At 41.3% G+C, this 23,298-nt stretch overlaps 2 protein-coding genes across 2 annotated transcripts in view; both read right to left on the minus strand.

The window, feature by feature from the left end:
- LOC308106377 (adhesion G-protein coupled receptor G5-like) lies at positions 1-21,215 on the minus strand (the record flags this gene model as incomplete). The annotated part of the gene is made up of 11 exons (XM_080458076.1): positions 1-110; positions 222-526; positions 9,407-9,512; positions 10,414-10,682; positions 11,640-11,755; positions 12,826-12,929; positions 13,064-13,103; positions 14,636-14,758; positions 14,860-14,982; positions 15,069-15,234; positions 20,863-21,215. The coding sequence occupies 11 exons, from the start codon at positions 21,213-21,215 to the stop codon at positions 1-3; spliced, it is 1,815 nt and encodes a 604-aa protein (XP_080314202.1).
- LOC308106876 (adhesion G-protein coupled receptor G5-like) overlaps positions 20,409-23,298 on the minus strand; it is a 16,769-nt gene continuing 13,879 nt past the window's right edge. Inside the window, exons 12-14 of the mRNA XM_080458888.1 lie at positions 23,054-23,183; positions 22,400-22,556; positions 20,409-21,525 (exon numbers count right to left, since the gene is read on the minus strand). Coding sequence (XP_080315014.1) covers positions 21,431-21,525; positions 22,400-22,556; positions 23,054-23,183 — 382 coding nt within the window. The 3' untranslated portion in view covers positions 20,409-21,430. The remainder of the gene's footprint in view (positions 21,526-22,399; positions 22,557-23,053; positions 23,184-23,298) is intronic.

Consider the following 23,298-nt stretch of genomic DNA (forward strand, 5'->3'; position numbering starts at 1 on the left):
TCACATTTGAAGCTCTGATGTCTTCATAGGACTGGAGCTGGTTCTGTCCTCCAGGTCTCTCTGCCTCTGCTTCTTGGTGGACAGGAAGATCCACAGGAAGAGGAAGAAACCTTGTCAAAAAAAAAAAAAGAAGATCAAGTTAGCACCTTCCTTCGTCACTTTAAGATCAGAAACTACTCAAACCAAGGAGGAAACGAGTCATAGCACTGCTGGAAGCTGACCTTGTGTGGAGTTGAGGATGCAGAACAGGTAGAGGATGGGGTAGTTGACGTATCCAGAGCCAAGAAAAGCCAGACCCCAGGTGGTCCCCATGAGGCAGGTGAGGCCCAGCACATTGAGGCCGCTCCTGCAGGACGCACTGAACTTCTCAGTGTCTGCTCCCACCTTCGCCTTCCTCTTCAGAACCTGTTTCATCCTGCAGATGCTGAAGGCCACCACCACCAGGATGCCCGTGTTGAAGACGAACACGAGGGTGAAATACAGCAGGTTGAGGGAGTAGAAAAAGGTGTCGTCTGTGATCCAGCAGCTGGGGGGCAAGCAGACGACTGTCAAACCTCAACGTTTTTCATTCTGACATTTGGAGTTGTTTTTTTTGCAGAAATGTGGAAATCACATTTTAATCACAGATCAACAGGGACACTGTGATTCTTTTTTCACCAACCTCTGAAGTCAATGGATCATGCAGTTACTATACTTTGTGTGAACTAGTGTTGGTCAAGTTACTTGGAAATAGTAATAAGTTACTGATTACTTCGCTGACAAAGTAATCCAGTTACTTTAATAATTACTTTTTTACTTTTCAAAATCACGATGCACAACCTGCTATCGCTCAGAAGCAATACCACACCTGCACATTGCATCATAGAAAATGGAGTCAAATGAAACACTATCTCTTATTTTTAGAACTTGTTTTGCTTGTTTCAATATTTTAACTTGGTGCACATTGCATCAAGCAGAAATTATATTAGATACAACAGCCTCTGACTTGAGCAAAATCGTTGAACATCTATACCTAGTTTCTGCACATTGCACCATTTTGTTTAATGAAATAAAGAATAAAGAATTTAGTCAATAAACTTATGTTTTTTCATATTGCAGCAAGAAATATATTTTTGGGGTGCATGTGCTCCTTCATTTGAATGGAAGTAAATAGAATAGGGCAGTGAAATAATTTCTCTCCAGTATTCTAAAGTATTAACGTTTACATCTGTTCAGTGTCTTTTCACCTGTTTGCGCTCAGATTCCAGGTGGAATTTCTCGCTGTAGATAAAAGTTTTCCCCCCTCAAAAAGTGCATGTGTTACACCACTCAGACGGCATCGACGTGGCGTGAAGATCAGTTGACTTTATTTACTACTGGCAGGACAGGTACAGAATCAAGTCACCATCAAACCAAACGGGATCACACACAGCTTCGCCTTCAACACCGGAAACCAAAACCAAAGCCACTCTTCTTCTCTCACTTGACTGGCTCTGTTTATCTTATACAGTCTTCACTCGGCCCCCTGCTGGCCAATATGATTAACTACATGAACACAAGAACAGAAAATAACCAATTAAAGTTGAATACAATATTAACTGTAAACACAGAAATACATTATATACAAGCATTCGCTTTCAGGTGCTACAATCCTCCCCTGCTAAATAAATGTTGTCCTCAACATTAGCAGCAATTAAAAAGTATCTTTCACACCCAATGTTATTAATCATAACTCAAACATGAAAAATAACTAGTTTCCACATTCCTACAATGGCAACAGCTTCCTTTTGGAACCTAAAAGACATTACTACGGGTTTTACCCAGTAAGTACATTACTATGTGACCTCATCACATTTTACTTTCCAATGACACTACAGTGTTTAAACCTAGGAAAAATCTAGTTCTTAGTAGTTTTCTTTTTTTTTTTTATTATTATTAGTGCAGTACTCATTTAAATGCTCTAAAATCCAAATTTCTGTCATTTCTCTATACATTCCATGGAAGCTTCAACTTAACTGACATACCTTTACCAAATTGCCATTTACATAATTTCAATGTCATAACTCATTCCAAATTTTCTAGATGACCACGGGAACCTTTGTTACATAACCCATAGCAGATATCATCCTTTAAAAGAAAAATCTTTTTTTTTCTTTAAACCAGACAAGTGTAAGAATCACAGTAGGTAATTTGACATCACATTCAAATCACGTTTTGTTATTTTCTTTCTTCATATTTTCACATTATACAGTAACCACTCAGTTAAACAGTCCATGTTACTGTCTCGATCCCACACAGAGTAATCACAACAGTCCACAGTGACATAAAAATTTCCTTTTTTTTAGTAATATCCTGTGGGAACGAGGGTGGGATATACCAGATGTTGACCAAACATCTGTACAGGTATCCAAGGCACACTGTATTGTCCATGTACTGATGCCAACGTGTTCACATACAGTGGGTTAATGTAAGGCCCTATCACACGGTGAGTAGGTTGGCCCAATGAGTCATACGTCAGCGTCTCTTTGGGTCGTCTTTCTCTCTGTGACTTACGTGGCTGTGTGTCAGTGAACTCGGGTCCTAGACAACTTGGCAGGTCTGCTGCCTGACCAGTTTGAGAGTCCTCTGGAGCATCATGTTCGGTTGTATCATTCCTGGAGAAGTCATCATTCAACAGCATTTGAACCGGAGTCTCAACCCTGAACTCCTCTGCTTCCACATTAAGTTCGGGCTGCGGTGCCGTTTCAGGAATGATAGGGGGTGCAACATTTTGATCTGTGGGCTGGTGGTGATGGTTCCTCAATCTATGAGCCCAGTAATGTTGTTCCTCATCTGAACTTTCTGATGTTTCATTTTGTGTATTGCTCCTGAGTGTCTTTTTGTGTTGGCCATCAGGTTTTTGTCCTCTTACAGTGCTTTGGGCGGGTTCTTGAAGTGGTAAAGCATTACATGGCATTAACATGTTACGATGGAGGATTCTGCCTCTCCCTGTGCCACATTCAGGTTTTATTTCATAAACCGGGCTGTCCTTCCCTTTTTGTGAGATGACAATGTGTATTTGATTCTCCCAGTATGAACGTAGTTTTCCCGGTCCCCCACGCTCTGACATATTTCTCACAAGGACCCTGTCACCGGGGGACAGCACTGAACTTTGTCTCTTTTGATCATAATACACTTTTCCCCTTATTGTAGTCTTTTTGATGGTTTTAGATGCGATGTCATACGCTTCCTTCATTTGTTGCTGCCATTTCTGAGCATACTCCTGGTGTGAATTACATCCTTTTTCCTCATTAATTCCAAAGATCAGATCGATTGGTAGGCGGGGATTTCTACCAAAAAGTAAGTAGAAAGGAGAATATCCTGTTGCCTCACTGATGGTGCAGTTATACGCATGTACAACTTTACTCACGTATTCACTCCACTTTTCCTTCTTCTCTTCATCCAAGGTCCGCAGCATTGATAGTAAGGTACGATTAAACCTTTCAGCTGGGTTTCCTTGCGGGTGGTAAGGAGTTGTTTTTGAGTTGGTCATACCAGTGTATTTTTGCAGCCGTCTGAATAACTGATTCTCAAACTCCTTGCCTTGATCGTGATGTATTTTAGCAGGGAAACCGAATTTAAGAGAGAAATCATTAAAGATTTTGTCAGCCGCTGTTTTGCCTGATTTGTTGCGGGTTGGGTAGGCTTGTGCAAACTTAGTGAAGTTGTCAATGATCACTAAAATATACTCATACCCTCCCCTGCTTTTTTCAAGATGAAGATAGTCTATTGAGACCATTTCGAATGGTGCTGTTGCAGGCACATGGCACATTGGGGCTCTGCTCTGCACTGGGGGTTTTTTCTGGATGTTGCATTTACATATTTCTGATATGAAAAAGTTAATATCTTTTTGCATCCCAGGCCAATAAAACCTCTGCCTCGCAAGGTGTAAAACTCGTTCTACCCCTAAATGTCCCATCTCACAATGCAGGTACTTGTACACCAGTTCTTTGTACTGTTCCGGAAGCACAATTTGAGTACATGTTGCCGTTTTACGTTTTAACAGACCATCTTGCGAAACATGTAGTCTTTTCCATTCATGTAACAGCTGTTTAGTTTTTGGCGTGTCCATCTTTATAGCTCTCCTGTCTGGTTTTTCCCCTGATGTTTTCAACTGGAGTATGTGGGATATGTGTGGGTCTTGCAACTGAGCTTGTAGTAACTCCTGTAGTGTTACCTTTATGTCAAGCTGATCATGTGCAGCTAAGTCCTGTACCATTGGGTTGCAGGTAATGGCTGAGACCCAATCCACTTCTTGACGGTTTTGCATTTCAACAGCACAGAATATTGCGTTTAACATGTCAGGGGTGTACTGCTCTGTACACTCGCTCATATAAGAGTCCATACTCACAGGAGTACGAGACAGAAAATCTGCGTCTGCGTTTGTTTTTCCTGGACGATACTTCAGTGTTATGTTGAAGTCTGCGAGCTCAGACACCCAGCGATGTCCGGTTGCGTTCAGTTTAGCTGTGCTCAAGACATAAGTAACAGGGTTGTTATCACTGTAGACTGTTACAGAGGGAGCATAAAACAAATAATCTCTGAACCTGTCTGTAACAGCCCATTTGAGCGCTAAAAACTCGAGCTTCCCTGAATGCAATCGGTAGTTTTTTTCTGCTGGTGTCAAAGTCCGTGAGCCGTACCCAATAACTCTGAGTTTTCCTTCCTGCCTCTGGTATAAGACTGCTCCCAGTCCTTGTTCTGATGCATCCACGTGAAGAATGAATGGATCCTCAAACCTTGGATAGGCCATCACAGGTGGATTAGTCAGGACATCAACTAAATAGTTCAGAGCTTGCTGGTGGGTGTCATTCCAGACTATTTTCTGATGTGGGGGGAGTTGTCCAGCCCCAATTGACCGGGAGGTAGGCTTTGACTCAGTGTTTGGGGTTACGTCTGTCGAGAGCAAGTCATAGAGACATTTTGCATGGCGAGAAAAATCTTGCACGAAGCTTCTATAGTACCCTAGAAAACCTAGAAGTTTACGCAGTTCTTTTATGTTCATTGGGGGTTTGGTTTTCAGCGCTTGAACAACTGCTATTTCTTTGTTGTCCATCCTGTAGCCTTCAGCTGAGATCACTTTGCCAAGATAGCGGACTTCATTTTTGAACAGGTCACACTTATCTGGCCTCAGTTTAATTCCCCAGTCTTCTTGTCGTTTTAGGACAGCTCGCACATCCTCAACATGCTGTGTGAATGTTTTACTGTACACCAAAATATCATCTAAATATGGAATGCATATTTTGTCTCTCAGGCCTTCTAGACTCTCTTCCATACTACGCTGGAAAGTTGCTGGTGCATTTGTGAGCCCAAATGGAATTCTGTTCCATTCGTACAGCCCCCATGGGGTAGTAAAGGCAGTGAATTTCTTTGAATCCTCACTAACGCTCCCTTGATGATACGCTTTGCCTTGGTCCAGGACACTGAACCAAACGTTTCCACCAAGACCATCAAGTATCTCCTGTATGCGTGGTATAGGATGCCTATCTGGGATTGTCTTTTTATTGAGCCCCCTGTAGTCAATGCAGAGTCTCAGGCTCCCGTCTCTTTTTCTCACGCAAACGACTGCAGCTGCATATGGAGAAGTGGATTTGCGGATAAAATCTTTGTTCAACAAGTCCTGAATGTGATTCTTGACCTCATCATACAATGGACGTGGTATTGCATTGTATGTTTTGGCTACAGGGACACCGTCAGTTAACTTAATGTCCATTTTTAAGTTTTTGATGTAACCTACATCATCTGAATTTCTGGCAAATGCGCCGGATTCCTCCCTGAGCATTTGTTTCACCACGACTTCTTGTTCACTGGTCAAATGGTCCAGGTTGACGGGTGGATCATATGGTTTCTCTTGAGAGCCGCCTTGAGGAGATCCGTTGGTGGAGCACGATAGGCTCTGTGAACTTTCTGTAACAACGGGAGTAACAACGTTTTCCTCTGGTTGCACCAAGTTATAATCACTTATTCTCTGTATGCTCCCTATCACCGTTTTACTTGGTATTGTGATGTCATGTTGAAGGGTATTCCTCACATAAATGTTAACTTTACGAGAGGAACAGGAAACACTTATTAGTTGACAGGTGATTTTAAGTCCTTCCTCCAATGATAAGTTCCCCTCTGGTTCAAAAAGCATTTCCGTCCTTACTTTGCCATCTGTTTTAACAGGACAAGTAATACATTTCATTTGTCCCCCTGGGACCACAATGGATGTGCGTCCTGTTCGAACAAGGTAAGTGACATTCTCATTTGTAGCGTTCTGAATGGCATTTAGCAATGCTTCTGCCTTTCCTGATCCTAGTTTTAATGCACTTCTAAGCAAGGAAATACTTTCACTGGGCTGAATCTGGTCTTCCTTGTTTGTTAGAATTTCCTCAATGGCATTAAATCCTATTATAGGCCTCTGCAATATGTCTCTACTCACGAGAACTGGAACTAATATCTCCTCAGCCTTTGCCTGTTTTGCATTTGGATCACACAGACTGAAACTAACTGGAACCCAGCCCTCAAAGGGAATTGCTGAGCCATTCGCAGCTCTTAAGTCCAGTAGTTCATCACTATTTAACAGGTCGCTGATTGGACGGGTTATCGTATCAGGTAAGTTTTGAGATTTCCAAGCCTCACTCATAATGGACACTTGGGCTCCTGTGTCCCACAAGGCTTGTGTCTTAACATTGTTCATTTTGCACCAGACAAGACACTTTTTGCCAACTAGTTGTGCCACTTGTTTGCATTTTGTACTAGGCTTGTTTGAGTGAGAGGGTTGGTAATCTTTGAGGTTCACATTTACTTTTGAAGATGTTGAGGGATGATAAGCTGGAAGTTTTTTTCTTTCCACCTTAACTTTGCACAAGTCTACACACCCTGTTTGAGGTTTCAGCTTTGAGTTATTCTGGGACTTTACTTCAGAGGCTATGGGTCGTCCCCCAGTCACAGCCTCTACACGTTTCCCGAATATTTCTGTCTGCCCCCCACTTTGCAACCCCTTGCCCAATGTGTGTCACTGCCACACTTGAAACAATGGGTGCAATCCTTTTTCTCTTGCTGACATGCCACACATTGTCTCTTCGGTCTTTTAAAAGTATCTACTTGAGCCTGGGTTGTTTTGTAGTCGACAATTTTGCCCCTGTGCTGGACAGTTTGTACAAGGGACGCTACTTGACCTGTGAGCTCCCTAATTGCTGTGTTGTTCTCCTCCATTTTTGTAAATAGAGAGTTATCTTTAATTGGCTTTTTGGGCTTAGTACAAACCGGGGTTGGTGAAGGGCCATCCTCATCCTCACTTCTCTCAACTGCACTCAAACCTGCCCTGTAAGCTGCTTTAGTTGTGGCTTTACTCTTTTGAGCTCTTTCATTTTCATTGTATTCGGCAGTTTGCATTTTCTGTAAAAGCGACTCATCACTACTTGTCTCATCCTGGAGATAGATTCTCATTTCTGTTCTGATGTTATCATTTGACAAGCCTGTCATGATGGATTGAGAACACTGGCTATATACTAGTTCTTTGTTATACTTCAGGCCAGACTGAGCACGTTCAGATGCAAACAGGACCTTTTGCCGCAAATCCAGAACTCGCACTAGAAAGTCAAGTGCACTTTCCCCAGCCCCCTGTACAGCTTTGGTCAGTTGTTGGTACAGTACAGTTGCATCTTTTTCTGCATAGTGGGCTCCTAAGATTTGCCTGAGAGTAGCTAGGGTGAGGTCTATTTTACCCTCTAAATAACTTCTCAGTTTCAAGCGCGGATTTACAGCACGAATTACAGCCTCCACGACTTCCACTTCTGGGTAACCTTTCCTTAATCCACTTTCAATCTGGTGTTCAAGGCTGCTGAAGCTCAGACTGTCCTTCGAGATTGACTCACCGATTTGTCCATTTATCTTGAAGTCCTTTCTGACAGCACTGGAAGGCCAGCCGTTGTTGCTCATGGACTCTCTACCTCTGCTTTGAGTTTCCTCCTCCCGCGATGTCTCGTGCATGACTTGTGTCTTAGAAGATGGCGGTGTAAAGTAGCCATGTTGTCGTCCCAACGCCCCTTGAGCTTGGCCCACCGTCTCCTCCTCCTTGTCGCCAGCTGCAGGCGATGAGTAAGATGGCGCCGCTCCCGCGTCGTCGGTCTCCGCTGGGACCTCCCGCATAGCATCGAGTGCATCGTTCAACTCCAAAAGCACCGTCATGCCTTCATCTTCTCTCTCCAACAGCTCCTCACGTTCGCAAAAGTTAACAATGAGCTTAACGAGCGCACGGCGCGTCTTGTTCTGAATGTCCTCGGAGTCTTTTTCAGTAATTTTACAAAACTCACAGACTTGCCGTAGTTGTTTCAAGCTCAGTCCAGTTAATTTCGCTTCTATCTCCAACATAAACTCTTCTCGCTGCTCCGACATCTTTGCATCAAACTATAACTCGTAGCAACTTGCGTAAAAAAACACAGAAACGAGACTGCGTAGCTCCCACTACACGTCAACTGTTCTCTAGAGCTAGCGTTAGCTCACTTAGTTGACTCTGACAGCGCACATGTCCGATTTTTACCGCTTTTCTGGAGTTGAAACCAGTCCTCTGCCGTGAAATAATGTCCGTCTCGATCTCGGTGGGACCTCCAAAATGTTACACCACTCAGACGGCATCGACGTGGCGTGAAGATCAGTTGACTTTATTTACTACTGGCAGGACAGGTACAGAATCAAGTCACCATCAAACCAAACGGGATCACACACAGCTTCGCCTTCAACACCGGAAACCAAAACCAAAGCCACTCTTCTTCTCTCACTTGACTGGCTCTGTTTATCTTATACAGTCTTCACTCGGCCCCCTGCTGGCCAATATGATTAACTACATGAACACAAGAACAGAAAATAACCAATTAAAGTTGAATACAATATTAACTGTAAACACAGAAATACATTATATACAAGCATTCGCTTTCAGGTGCTACACATGGCGGACGCTAACGCTTTTGTCACATTTTCCAGAGTCAAACTCAAAGTAATGTTGGTACTTATGAGTATTATACGCTGCTCTCTCCTGTGCTCCATGTTGTTGATCACTACTCTGTGTGTTGTTCACCACTGACGTCGCGCTGCTCATACGTCTTTGTTACAAGACAGTCGTCACAGAACAAAATCACAGTTTAGTAATGCTTGCAGGAAAGTAACGGTGATCCCATAACTGTTTTTGCAACTGTAACCCCTTACTGTACTCGTTACTGTGTTTTTCCTTGCGATACAATTCTTTAAAAGGAGTGAGAACATAGTGTACTACTGAGTCAGGAACAAGTTCAGAGGATCCCAAGACTGAGACAAGACCAAGAACAGAGTTTTCCAAGACCAAGACTTTAAAGGGTCGAGACCATTCTCAAGAGGAGTTTGGAGTACGACAACAGAACAATGCACTTACATGGAGCTGGTTTGGTTGGTGTCGGCCATCTTGATCTCTGTAAGTCCATAAAACTGCTTGAAGTCCCTCACTCCCAAAAAGACTGAAACAATTACTCCAGGAATTCCTTGAAAACAAGGAAAAGCAGTGACTCATTCACTCACACAGCTGCTGTCACTAGTGCAACTACTGTAACCTGAAAACAGTCTTATCCTGTGGAAACAGAACAGAAACAACCTTTCATGGAAGCAACAAGCCCAGTATGCTTTAGGCAGTTTCAGCTTACTGAAACACCATCTTACTGAAACCACCCAGTTATTGTATTTTGCAGCAACAGTTTTATGCTAAAAACAGCCTCAACAAGATTTACACTTGCTTTAAAGTACTTAGGTTAATTGAATTCAATTCAACTTTATTCATATCGCTCCACATACAACACAGTCATTTCTAGTTGTTTTTAACAGAGAAACAAGACCAGAGCATAGAGGTTAGATTCTTTATCCCGAAACAATCTTTAGTCAGATAGAAACCAGCCACTGTAATTTGAAAACAACAGCCAACAACAGCTCTCGTCCTTATTATCCAAGTTTCTTGGCAAAAAGGTCCAGTTTAAACATTTTCAAGTGAAAATGCAAAACTTTCGGGGTGTTTGGGGGGTCCGTTTACACAAAAATGTTGCTCCGAGCCACTGAAAGAGACTTTTTGAAAATGGCTCCCACGATGGAACACCTCGGCCGTAGTAACTAGTTCCTTTGCACATGCTCAGGAGAAGGACAATAAGAACAACGTTTCCTCCAGAGGGACTCGCAGTCCATATTCTCCTGGGACTTGGAAGTTTTCATTACAAAAACAAACAACCGCAGCAACTCGGAGAATGGCGTGCTAATTACATCACCATCAATGTTTCTGCCGTTGTCATGAAATTGTTTTGAAAATGTTGTTGCGTAAACGTTAAGACCCATGTGTTTTCACTTGAAACATTGTGGTGTAAACGAGTTGACCTGTGGTGATGCTGCTGCAGGACTCACCCCAGCCAGCCAGCGACAGCTTGAGCAGGTAGTGTTTGTAGTGGGCATTGAACACCTTGATGAGCAGCAGGTAGAGGTGAAGTCCTTCTATGGCCATCCAGGTGAAACAGCAGAGCAGAGAGTAATGCATGAAGGCCGCCACAAACACACACACCCACTCCTGCTGGGCCATGGCCCCCGACTCCGTCAGCAGGAAGGTGGAGTTCATCAGAAACAAGGCAGAGCTCAGAGACACGTGGATGGAGATGGAGTGGTCCAGTTTGTACTTTCTGAGGACAGGAGACACACCAGTCACCCTCCATAGAGCATTCAGTACAATATGTGAAGGACAGACCTCCAAATATGGTCAATATTCACCATCATATGTGTTGTATATCAGAGAACTTGATCAAGGTTGTCTACACATTTCTAATGACAATTTCCCAATGTCTCATTTTCCGGTTATTTTCATTACTGCACGGGTGGAGCAGGAGTGAACCGACACAGACGCATAAACACAATTTCCAGTATAGTTTGTCATTTGATTGATGGTTCATTTTTTCAAAGCAAATGATGAAAATAGCTGAGTTTTCCTATGCATTTGTCTGAGTGGTCTGTGTCTGTTCTGGTGAGAACTGTGTCCCCTTCCCCTTATCTGTGCCATCCTTTTCCTGTGACCTTTGCCCCTCTACATATACGTACAACCCAAATCTAATTGTCGCCACTATGTGTCAAAGGAAGATGATCTACCGAGTGCCCTTTCTAGTTGATCTCTGGTGATGACTGTATGCATCGTTCTGTACTTGTTTTCTCTCTTTTCTATTTCGTTGAAGTCACTGTCATAGTTTCACTGTGAATGTTTCTTTTTCTGTCTCTTTCTGAATTATTTATGTTATTTATACTTGTTTTGATTCTCTGTGGGAATTATGAGCCTCTCTATAGCTGTTTTGTCTGTCTGCGTGGCAGTTTTCTGTCTTTTTGTGTGAGTTCATTGTCCCTTTTTCACACAAAGCTGATTTTTGTTTGGTTTTTCCTGCTGTTTTGTGACACTTTGTGACCAGTAATTGTCACTTTATGGTTGTCTGTGTTCATCTATGGTAGATTTTTGTCATTGTGTAGCTTTTTTTCCAGAATGTATTACTTGAGAACCGTTATTTCAATTCGATTTATGACCTAAGGTTTGGATTCACTTGTGTTTTAGTGTACTGAGCAGTTTATCAGACAGGTATTTTCTAATGTATACTTACCGACTGAACACATAAATGACAAGCGACAGAGCCGCGAAGAAAGCTGACAGACCACAGCCGATGTAGCTGATGTATGACAGTATTTTCCAGTGGACTTCTGCGATTGACATTCTCACCTGGAAAAGCAAAGGAATAGTGGTAAACTTTTACATTTCCAGAGATCAGATTTGGACATGATGCTCGGCAAAACCACTGCACATTGTTACAAATAGTGACACATGGTGGTGGCAGCATCATGCTGTAGGGATGCTTCTTGGAATGAGTGCAGCTTGTTATGGAGAAATTCTGCATGTCAACCTCCTTTTCAACCTCTGTCTGTTTTCACTGTAATAAACAAAAATAGATGTAACATTATGCGATCACTGCAAATGATGATTAAAAAAAAAAGTTTTGCTGTTTGCACCAAATAAATTGATGAGGATTCTGTTGAATAGTTTGCTGACGGCCCTGAAAAAGAGATGCTGGAAAGCATAAGGTCCAGTTTACATAGCAACGTTAGTTTTCACGCTCCCAAAGGTGCTCTGGGACACTGAAAACATAACTTGCGAAAATACTCCGATTCAGTCTCCGTGGAAGCGGGGGGAAACTCGCCGACACCATCTTTTTGTAAACAGGGGGAAAACGCAACTTTTTGAAAACACTCTGACTCCGTCTATCTGGAAAGAGGGAAAACACTAAATGTGAAAATCCTTCAACTCCGTTAATGTGTCAATGGGGAAAAAAAACCTCCCTAATGATGTTACTGGTCCTGGCAACCACGGCTGTAGTAACTGGTAGTTGTGCACATGCTCAGTAGCTCGAAAATAAGAACAATGTCTCCTCCAGAGTGTCTTGACTCTCAGTCCATTTTCTCCTGAGACTTGATAGTTTCATAGTTGAGTGTCACCGTAATAATAATCCAACTTGGTCGTCTGTCCATACAAATGTCCTGCAGAGTTTGATTTACTAATACAAGCAAGTTGAATGAATTGTTCTATACTGGTTTTAAATTTTCTTATTTAGGTATAAACAAGTTTTGAAATAAACATTTCTTTGAAGGATCTCATCAAACCATTTTATTGAACTAATAAACGTTACAGTTTCATGCTTAAATGACTGGATTAACACTGTGCTATACAGCAGGAACATCAAGAACAGGTTGATTATTGATCATTGCTATCAGTTCCAATGAAGTGTGTGCTGTTACCAGCAGGACGGCGAATGCTGTAGCATGGTTGCAGTGACAGGTGACAGTGGTTTGGTTAAGGTTCGAGTTGACGGTTTCACATCCGTCTGGTTTCCACTGTGAATCTGCAAACACAAAAACAAATGTAGGAAATCCTTCCTCACAACATGCTGATCAAATCACCACAAGTGGAAATCAATATTTTACTCAGCCAGAGTAATGTGCAGTATTTTGTTGCTCGTAACTGAGGTGTACCCACCTTCTTCATCAAAATAGTGACACAGGAGCTGTAAGTCATTCTGTTAAAAAAAAACACACAAGCAGAGTAATGGTCAATTTAACCCAAATGGAATAATAAACCGTTGTCATTTTTCTGTTATCGTAAAAAAAAAAAAAGCGTGATAATATTTGTTCTGCCACCATTGTGACATTTAGGCCCCGTTTGCAGACATTTTAAGTCAGAAAGAATCCTTTTTACAATTTCTTTTCTGAGAAAAGTTTCACATTTACACAGCATCATTTTAAAACTGACAACCGTCCACATAAGCGGCAGAAACAATGAAAAAAAAAAAAGTTTTCATGTTGGTCTTCTAGTTGGTGCTGTTGTAGGTTTTTGTAATGAAACCACACACACACATATGTAGCAGAGAACAATACGCTCTTAACATTAACATGACCAAGGTATGTTTTCAGTGGCTCCAAGCACCGTCGCTGTGTAAACAGACACCCAAAACACAACAAAAGTTTTCACTTGAAACTGCTGTGGTGCCAAAAAAAGGCCTCAGTGTCTGTTGTGAAGCGGCTGTGCACAGCAACAATGATCCATTGACAATCCTCTGATCAAGAGGAAACGTGTAGCCTATGAACCGCCCACAGAAGTTCGTACTGGATCATCAGAAAAAGTATTCCAGAAAAGAAGTTCAAGAAACACTGAGTTTCTGCCTGCACTCTAAATTGACTTACCCTGAGATAGGAAACTCTGAGTTTCTGGTTCCAAAACAGCTGATCTGAATTACTTCAATCAACTCTCAGTATGTGGACCTTGAGTTATGTGTGTGCACAACCAGATTAAGCTTAAACATAAATAAAACATATTTCAGAATGAAAAGGCTTATATGCATATATGCTATGATTTTAGTATTTGGATTGACGTAAGCTATTAAATAAAAAATAAAAAAATAAATTCAGTAGCTACTTCAAGTAATAATTTCAACGTCGAACAAAATGTTGTTTGGACTGGTCCTCTCTGTCAGTATCCTACTTAGTAGATTAACTCAATGTTTATACATTTTTATTAGAGTGCAGACATTTAAAATGTGATGATGTGTACATCAACACTCAATAAAATACTAAAATGACTCCATATACTCGGTATATATTTCTGTATTTATAGTACCCTCCTAAACAGTAATTTCCATTCGAGGGTGACTTTTGTAAGCACTCAACACACTGTATAAAGAAAATATAATGTCGTGAACAATTGTCATGCTGTGAATAAAATGCGCTCTGTTGTGAGCGCACAGGGTCACTTCAGGAAGTAATTTCCCCCATGCAGAATTAATACAGTGCAAAAAAAATGTTTTTTTAAATCTCATCTGGGTTGGAAGATTCTCTCGCGACGTGAGTCATCTTAAATAATTTCTGCCCCGATGTCAATTGGGTTTGGAAATAACGGAAAATTCCATTTCTGGTAATATACATTAGTATATTCACCCGCTTTCTGGAAAGGAGGTATCTGTTCCCACTGTGGGGAAACTTGGACAGATCAACATATTCTCAGCTGGAGAAAGTCTGACAAGAAGTGAAGTAGAGTCTACGCAAACAAACTTACATCTGTGTCTTGGTGTGTGTTGAGGTTAAAAATCATCCGTATCGGAGGTTCAAGATTTTGAAGTCGCTGTTTTTGGAGAACCTCGATCCTCAGAACCTTTGATAAGATCTTTTCCTGTTGAAACTGATGAGCAGATGGGGGTAAGTTGCAAACACTTGGACTTGTGATCACTGAAACATGAACATGTCTGTAGATGAGACACATTTTTGAGAAGCAGGATGTACTTGGAACTGGTGGTGCTGCTTGTAGGCGACCAAACCAATGATCCTGTCGTCTCCTGATGCATTTTTCAGGGCGCTGACAGGCACCCAAACCTCAGGGATGAACGATACGTTCTCAGGCAGCAGCTGACAGTGGATGGAGAAACATGAAGTCAGCGGTTTGTACTAAAGTCAGACGTGAAACGTTGAGTGTGTTGATGCAGCCGGAGCACCCGTGGAGCTTCTATCTTGATGCTGTCGTTAGTTTCAGAAGAGTTGAGGTCAGCGTCGCTGATGTTGGAAACGTTCAGGGACAAAACCTTCATGTCGTAGCATTTATAGCTTCCTGCCGTGACATTAGAGGATCCCATAATGTTGTGAATCAGCTGGTTTTCCAGTCTGAAAGAAAACACAAATAGAACTGTTTTTGGTAAACCTATTTTTCTCCTGTCAACTATAAAACTATCAGGTCTCAGGAGAATATGGACTGGGAGTCATGACACTCTGGAGGAAACATTGTTCTTATTGTCCATCTACTGAGCATGTGCAGAAGAACTAGTTACTGTGGCTGTGGTGCACATGCACAGTTGCATTGTTTTCACCGTCTTCACAGATTCGGAGCGTTTTCAAAAAGTTCCACCTTGGGAGCCGTTTTGAAAAAGTGTTTTCAGGTGGAACGAGCACGGCTGCCGTGCAAACAGACACCCTCAACATAACAAAAGTTTTCAGCAATTCTCCGACTTGTGTCGGTCAGGTTGACTGATCTTCACACGAACAAACACATTTAGCCAGTTAGTCCTAATTGATAGCGAACCTTGATAGCAGAATGGTGTTTGATTGTCGTGAGGTCAGCGGGCATATGTGATTCCTAACATATTTTATGTCACTCCTCCTCAAACACCTCCTGTTATTTGAAATATTCCAGATAAATATTTGTGTCAGGCAGATTGTATAATACAATTTGCATCATGATTCACTATTTTTCAGTTGACATTGGGTTAATATTGTTATCGTGACTTTTGAAAGCAAGTAATTAGTAAAGTCACTAAGTTACTTTTAAAGGACTAACTAGTGATCAGTAATTGGATTACTTTTTAAAGGTAACTGGCAACACTGTTTGTGATACTGTAACAGATCTAATATATTCATCCTCTTTGTGATAAATTGGGTTCAGTGTCTTGCCTAAGGAAACTTCAGGATTCAAAGGTGGAGAAAGGAAGTGAAAAGACCTCCATCAAATTGAGGTATCAAATGTTCTCCATCCTGCTCCATCTAGTTTCCAATTGGATACTGACTGTGGGTGTAAAACTAGCAAAGAAAGGCTGTAGGATTTATGATATTTATGCAATCAATCAGTAAGTGGGGTGGCTGAATTGTCTTTGAGCTGCTCCCATTGGATGGACTGAGCTACATCCATTGGTTTGGGGCAGCTGTGGCTCCATTGGTAGAATGGTAGATTGGTTCGACTCTCTATCATAAAGATACAGGTTTGATTCCTTGTCCACATGTCGAAGTGTCCTTGAGCAAGACTCTGAACCCCAAACTTCTGTCCATTGGATTGATTGATTGCTCAAACAATAGCTCAAACTTTTTAAACCATCAAATGTTTTTTGTTGTAAAGAAACTTTCACTTTGAGTCTCACTGGTAAATCGATCTAGGATCTGTGCTTTAACAAGACAGTTACTCACTTTATAAACTTTTTCTTGACTTTTGAATCTTTGCTGAATAGCTCAGTACAGGAATCCTTCATGTTGAGCAGCAGAATCATTTCCTTCCGCCCACATTTTCCACAGTTCCGAGACTCCATCATTTGCAGCATTCGAGTTCTATTGCACAGGTTTTCAGTACATGTGCTGTCTGAGAAGAGAGATAGGAAACCGATGACTTGACTCTGATGTGTGACTTTATAAAAACAGGGGTTCCCATTTTGCACTAAGTCTAAATCCCAAACAACTCAATCAGGTCAATTGATTTTTTCACAAGGTCAAAAATTGTCCCAAGCCTTAAAACATGGAAACTTGGCTGGAACTTGATGACACAGACTCGGACCGAACAAGACGAACTGGCAACGAGACAAAGAAAGACAAGGACTTTTTCTGCAAGAGGTTGGGGAGAACAGGTGAAACCAATTAGAGGTGGAGGACACCGTCACAGTGAACGGAAACTCACACAGAGCGGAAGTTGTTGTCTGAAACAAGAGGGAAAGGGTAAGTGCAAAGAAGGGCCTGAAAGGAAAGACTCAACTTGAACCTAAACTAAGGTAAGACATGAAACATGAAACACTAGAACATGGCTCTGCAACCTTGATGACAAAAACAGGCATTTTTGTGGTTTTCCACCAAATCTAATGTACCTGGAGCTGCAAAATATGTTTAATATTTAATCTGAAATAAAGTTTCATATATACAGTAGTTTTGAAAGACACACATAAATGGTATCTAACGTTGCATTGATGAAGTTTCAATTACAATTTTGGATGGCTGTTGCAATAGTAATAGAAAAACTATTGCAACACATCATTAGTATGGTAAAACGAACCTGTCCACACCGAGGAGCAGTGGTTAGCACTCTTCCCACAAGGAAAGAGGGTTGTTGGCTTAAATACTTCCTCGGGCCTTTCTGTGTAGAGTTTGCATGTGCGTGTAAAAAAATGTTTCCTCGAAACTGCAGGCGACACTATCAATACTTGTATTTTGTAGGATCCTGATTTTAAATGGCAGTGAAAGAGCACAACACTACCAGTGTTTGGATTCTCTGTGACGTCTTGGCAAATCACCGACCGGAGAGTTGCGGGTCTACAGTTTTTCTAACAGCAAACTGAAGGAGCTCCAAGGAAATTAAAGTTTGGGAACCAGTGTCAACAAACATAATAGTAGAAGAGATATTCATTAGTAGTTGAGATATTCAATAACAGAGGGTTGGAGTGTCACAGTACTTACAGTTATATATTTCATACACTGTTTTCAAGGCATCCTTTGTCACGTTCACCTCTAAACAAGCAGATGATCCGTTGAACCAGGTATTTGTGTTGTATGTGGTACATTCAAAGTAGCAGGTGGAGGTAAAACTCTGACATGGAACTTTGCGATCTATGTTGTCCAACCAGTGACCATCAGCCAGAGAAATATTCATGGTGTGTCCTGTGATGTGGAGACACACTGAAGAGGGAAGCAGAAATTAGAAATACACACAGTGACACCTTTAAATTGAATTCAAAACATAATTCGATGTTTTGTTGCTAGTAGTTTCTCTCTGATCAGTGTTGAACTGAAAACAGGTGAAACCAGAATGAGCACTCAGTAGAGAGCATGCCTTCACCAATGCTACAATGAGAGTACACAGACAACCAAGTTGGATTGTTATTACAGTGACTGTCAGCTATAAAACTACCAAGTCCCAGGAGAAGATGGACTGGGAGTCATGACACTCTGGAGGAAACATTGTTCTGATTGTCCAGCTCCTGAGCACGTGTACAACTACAAGTTACTACGACCATAGAGACCAGGACCAGAAGCAGTGTTTCAGAAAAGTTGTGTTTCCACGGTCTACACAGAGGCGGAGCCAAAGCGATTATCCCATTTCCAGGGAGCCGCTCCCAAAAAGTTGCATATTGTGTTTTCGTTTGAAATCGTTGTCACGCAAACAGGGCCTGAGTAAAGAGATGTGTACCTTGTTCAGTTTGGGATTCATGGAGCAGCAGCAACAGCAGGAAAGGAACCATAGTTCTTCCTCTGAAAGCAAAAATACAGTAGTACAAAAAACTTCAAGAGTCACATGAAATAAACACAAGTATTTTCTCAAATCTCTCTCAATTACCAAGAACACTAGGTGAAAATTCTCCGAAATTCTGTTAACACTCAAATTCAAAGTCAAATTTGACTCATTTGCTCCTTAAAATAGTTAAATGAGATAGCTTTAAAAGAGAAAAGAGAAACCTTAACAATAAATTAAACCTCACAGTTCATCTCAAAAGCAAAGATATAACCTGAAGTTTTCAAAAGAGACCAAATTCAGCAAAGACGACTTTTGTTTCAGATTTTGTCAGGTAATTCTATCAGAAATAAACTCAATGAAAGGTTAATCAACTTACATTAGTTTTGAGTGCAGATGGAGGCGAGCGGTGCTGGCTGATGAAGTTCAGAGTGAAATACAGTCTTTTACTTGTGCTTGGTATCTGTTTTATGCAAATACTCTGCAAGGATAATTGATAGAGTTGCGTCCAGCTCACAGACTGTGACCATATACGACAGTGCCGTGTGGGAAACTGCTTATGATGACGTGATCTGTTAAATATACCTGCTTTATTCAACAGTCCCAGCTGATAGCGAAAACTGCTAAAACAGACAATATGTATCTTCAATCAAAGAATATAAAGACTCTCCAATCCACTGAACTTGTTTTCCATAAGAGAAACTGCACAAAAGTATTCTTATTTCCAAGAACTGGTGCAGACTGGTGCCTTATATGTTTTCTGAAATTTTATGTTTTGTCTTCAATCAATAATTTTCATCCATCCATCCATCCATACATCTTCTATACCGACTAATCCTGTTTGGGGTCACAGGGCACCGGAGCCAATCCCAGCTAACTATGTTTGAGGGCAGGATACACACTAGACACGTCTCCACAGAACAAACACAGAGAAACAAACAGCCACACACACTCGCATTCACACCGAGAGGCAATTTAGTGTCACTGCTTAACCTCACAGGCATGTTTCTGGACTGTGGGAGGAAAGTTCTGTCATTCAAAATGTATTTCTATAACCAGTAATCAACAAAAGCTTTTTATGTCCACAAAATCACCATAAAAAGTAACAAAATGGTAAATGGTTTCCCTCCCATTAAGAAAAGAAATCTAATCATCTTCTAAAACTGCTTCATACAGAGGAGGGCCGTCCTGATGGCTCTGGCTCGGTGGGTAGAACAGTTGTCTCTCAATCCAAATGTCACAGGTTGGATTCTTCATCATATGTCTAAATGTCCTTGAGCAAAACACCCAAACTGCTTCCAGTGGATGAACTGAGCACCATGCATAGCAGCCACCTCCATTGGTGTTTGAGTGTGTGTGAATGGGTGAATGTGATCAACAATTGCTCAATTGATGGAAAAGCACTATAGAAGTGAAATCCATTTACAAACATTAGTGGAGTTAAAATGAAAACAGACAGATATAATTACAGTATGTAATTATTATTATGTAGTTGCCCAGCAATATTTCCACACAGTGTTAACTAATAATAATATTAACAAGGACAACAACAAAAACAATCATAACAATCCGAGGCAGAAATCTATTTTCCTCATACCTGCACAGTGAATGTAGAATAAACACAATGTATTCATACTTTATCAGGATCCTCACTTTGAGTTTTGAATGCTCTAAACTTTATGAACCCAGCATACATTACAGCAGTCTAATCTGGAGGAGGCTTGAAGAGCGTGGAACAGAGTTTAGTTATGCTGCTGAGATAATGAAAAGAGGATCTGAAGAGTTGTTCAATAAGAGCATCGTAAGTTAGATGATGTTGAAAGTTGTTCTTTGGTGTGAGTCAATGATCGCACAGTCTTCTTAAACGTGCCGTTTATTTAACAAACTAGAACCATCCAGGACAGCTCACAAAGCTAACATCTAGTGACAACAGGACAGAGCACACACCGGAGTGTAGTGTTGATTGGCTCGGCTGTAAACATGTCAGACTTAGCAGGTATCCACTCAAATGACATCTTTTCCTTTTAGCTCAAACCTCACATCCTAAACAATTACAAAATATTACAAAACCCATACAAGTAAACAAGTAATTAAAGTCTATTCTTTGCTGAACTTAAGCCTATAATAGAAAGACAATTTAGATTGGAGAAATGTCTTACTTAAACAAATATGTCCTTACATCACAAATAACCATAGTATATTATCAAGTGCATGAATACAACACAGTGCAACTGTCCAATCCCATGACATTTTTATTTTTTTCAAACTATATAAGCCATTTTATGCACAAAACATGTATTTTTCATTGCATGTACTTTGGGTTGGGTTTACTGATGCGACCTGAATGTGTTGTGTACCCTACATTTTTATTCTCAAGGGGAAGGTGTGTGGTAAATTTGGGAGGTAGAGGGGATGTGTTGTGTGACTGTATGGGATTTGGCTCAGGTGTTTGTGGTGTAGGGGGAATACAGTCCACTGTGAAGGAGCCAGTGTGCTGGGAGTCTGGTTCTTCTGTGTCGAGCTGTGATGGTGGCGGCTCTGCAACAGAAAGAACATAACGCCGGTTTCTCCTGTATGTTTTCCCGTCGAACTGGATGATATAGGAGCGTGGCTCTTTGGCCATCTCCTTGACAGTTCCCAGCTCGTCATATCCAAATGGGGTTTGCATCCGGACCACCTGTCCCTCCACCAGAGGCTGCAGTGGGCGGCTTGACTTGTCGTGGTGCCGCTTTAAAGTGTCCCTTTTCTTGAGGAGTTGGGCATGGAGCTGCTGGGTGTTCTTTGGGGCCGGTTGGAGTAATTTAGTACACAAAGGGATGGATTCAACTTAAAAACAATGCTATTACACTCTACATTTCTCAGCACACACACATATTTTCAGGGTTAACTGTTGGTGCTACGTGTTTCACTGCGGGTGTTTGTGACTGAGTTTCCAGTCTTTTTCAAAGACATCACAAACCACAGGAAGATGAAGAAACCTGAGAGAGAGAGAGAGAGAGAGAGAGAGAGAGAGAGAGAGAGAGAGAGAGAGAGAGTTTGGACAGTGAATACATTGTTACATTAGAGGACCATGCAAATCATGCAAGTATACAAATACATCAAAGAAAAACCCAACTGTGTCCAAATATTACCATGCAAATACCCACACAAGCATCTGCAGTACATGTAAAACAGCACGTTCAATCAACATGCACATGTTCATCGTAACTTGGTCCGTTTCCAGTAGGAATGTAAACCTATAATCCTGAGTTGAATTCAGGTATTTGGCCTGTGCTGAGTTGAAAAGAATTCACTTTCATTCACATGCACCTTCAGGGGACAAAATACTTCAGTTCAAGCTCACTTCAGATTACCTCCAGTCACTGAAAACACAAGTTTTCAAAATGGCTACCAAGATGGAACTTTTTGAAAACGCTCCGACTCAATCAGTGTGTACAGTATATTGGCAAAAACGACATTTTCTGAAAACACTTAGGCTCTGAACTGTGTAGACAGCGGAAGCCAAAGTTTCATTACAAAAACATATAACAGCACCAACTCGTGGCCCAACATGCTAACTACATCATTATCAATGTGTCTGCTGTTTCTGTGGAAACAGACATCCTTTTCAGAAGGTTGCGGTTTAAAAGTGAAGTTTTTCTGAAACAAAAATGCAAAAACAGTTTTCACCTGAAATGTCATGTCAGTGGCCTTTATGTTTGATGATGTACAAGTAGAACACCAAGGTTCATCTTTTGGTTTCGTTACTTAACCATCTACTCAATGTTTATGTTGCTCTAAAGTATACAGTATAACCTCATCACAAGAGACATGTTAAATAAAGACTTGTTAAATAGCTCTTTGACAACAGACCTTGCAGTGAGTTCAGGATGCAAAACAGGTAGAGGCCAGGAGTGGTCAGGTAGCCAAATGAGAAGAATACCAGGCCCCAGGTGATGCCGAGCAGGATGCTGAGTCCCAGCAGGGTGCAGACGCCTTGCTTGGTTCGTTCACGGAAGCTCTGCCCATACTGGTGAGCCAAATAAAGCAGAAAACGTTCTGTTTACAGACCAGACCAATATCAGACCAGTTGCAAGCAATTTTGTCGAGAGTGAATTGTGACTAAGCAGAATAATCTGGATTTTGGAGATTGTTTACAATTGGCCTCCATATATAGAGGCTATGCACTGCTCTATGCGTACTGTAGGCTGCAGGGCTGTTGTAGGTGCATGTATCGTCGACGCAGAGGTGGTTTGCAGCAACGCGTAGCCTTTGTGTATATTTGCATATGGAGTATGCCTTAAAACCAGTGCTCATCTTGGTACTCAATATCGGCAAGTACCTATAGGTTGGTACTCGTACTGGTACTCGTCTTTTAAAAACGTGACATCGATGCATCTCTATATAATAGAGATAATTTTCTCTGATCACCAATGAATTCAAGCGTCATTTTTTGCCTATTTTCACCCTTAGGTTTTATGTCAGAAAGAACGTGTCAACAGAGAAAATGTGAAGATTACCATGTACCTCTTTAGTGAAGTGGAACCTCACAACCTGCTTGATTAACACCCCAAACATCGTAAAGTTGAAGAGGAAGACCAAGCAGAACACCCCCAACACCGTCACCGTCTTCACTGTGTCATTGGTTATGTAACATCTGAAATGCATAAGAGAAAAGACATCCATTACAGTCATTAAATTATCTATTCAAATTCATTATGTATTTAAAAAAAGCCTACGATAGCATCCACAGAGGTAGTCGTTTGTGCATC

The sequence above is a fragment of the Lipophrys pholis genome (assembly GCF_963383615.2).
Source record: "Lipophrys pholis genome assembly, chromosome: 2".
NCBI lineage: Eukaryota > Metazoa > Chordata > Actinopteri > Blenniiformes > Blenniidae > Lipophrys > Lipophrys pholis.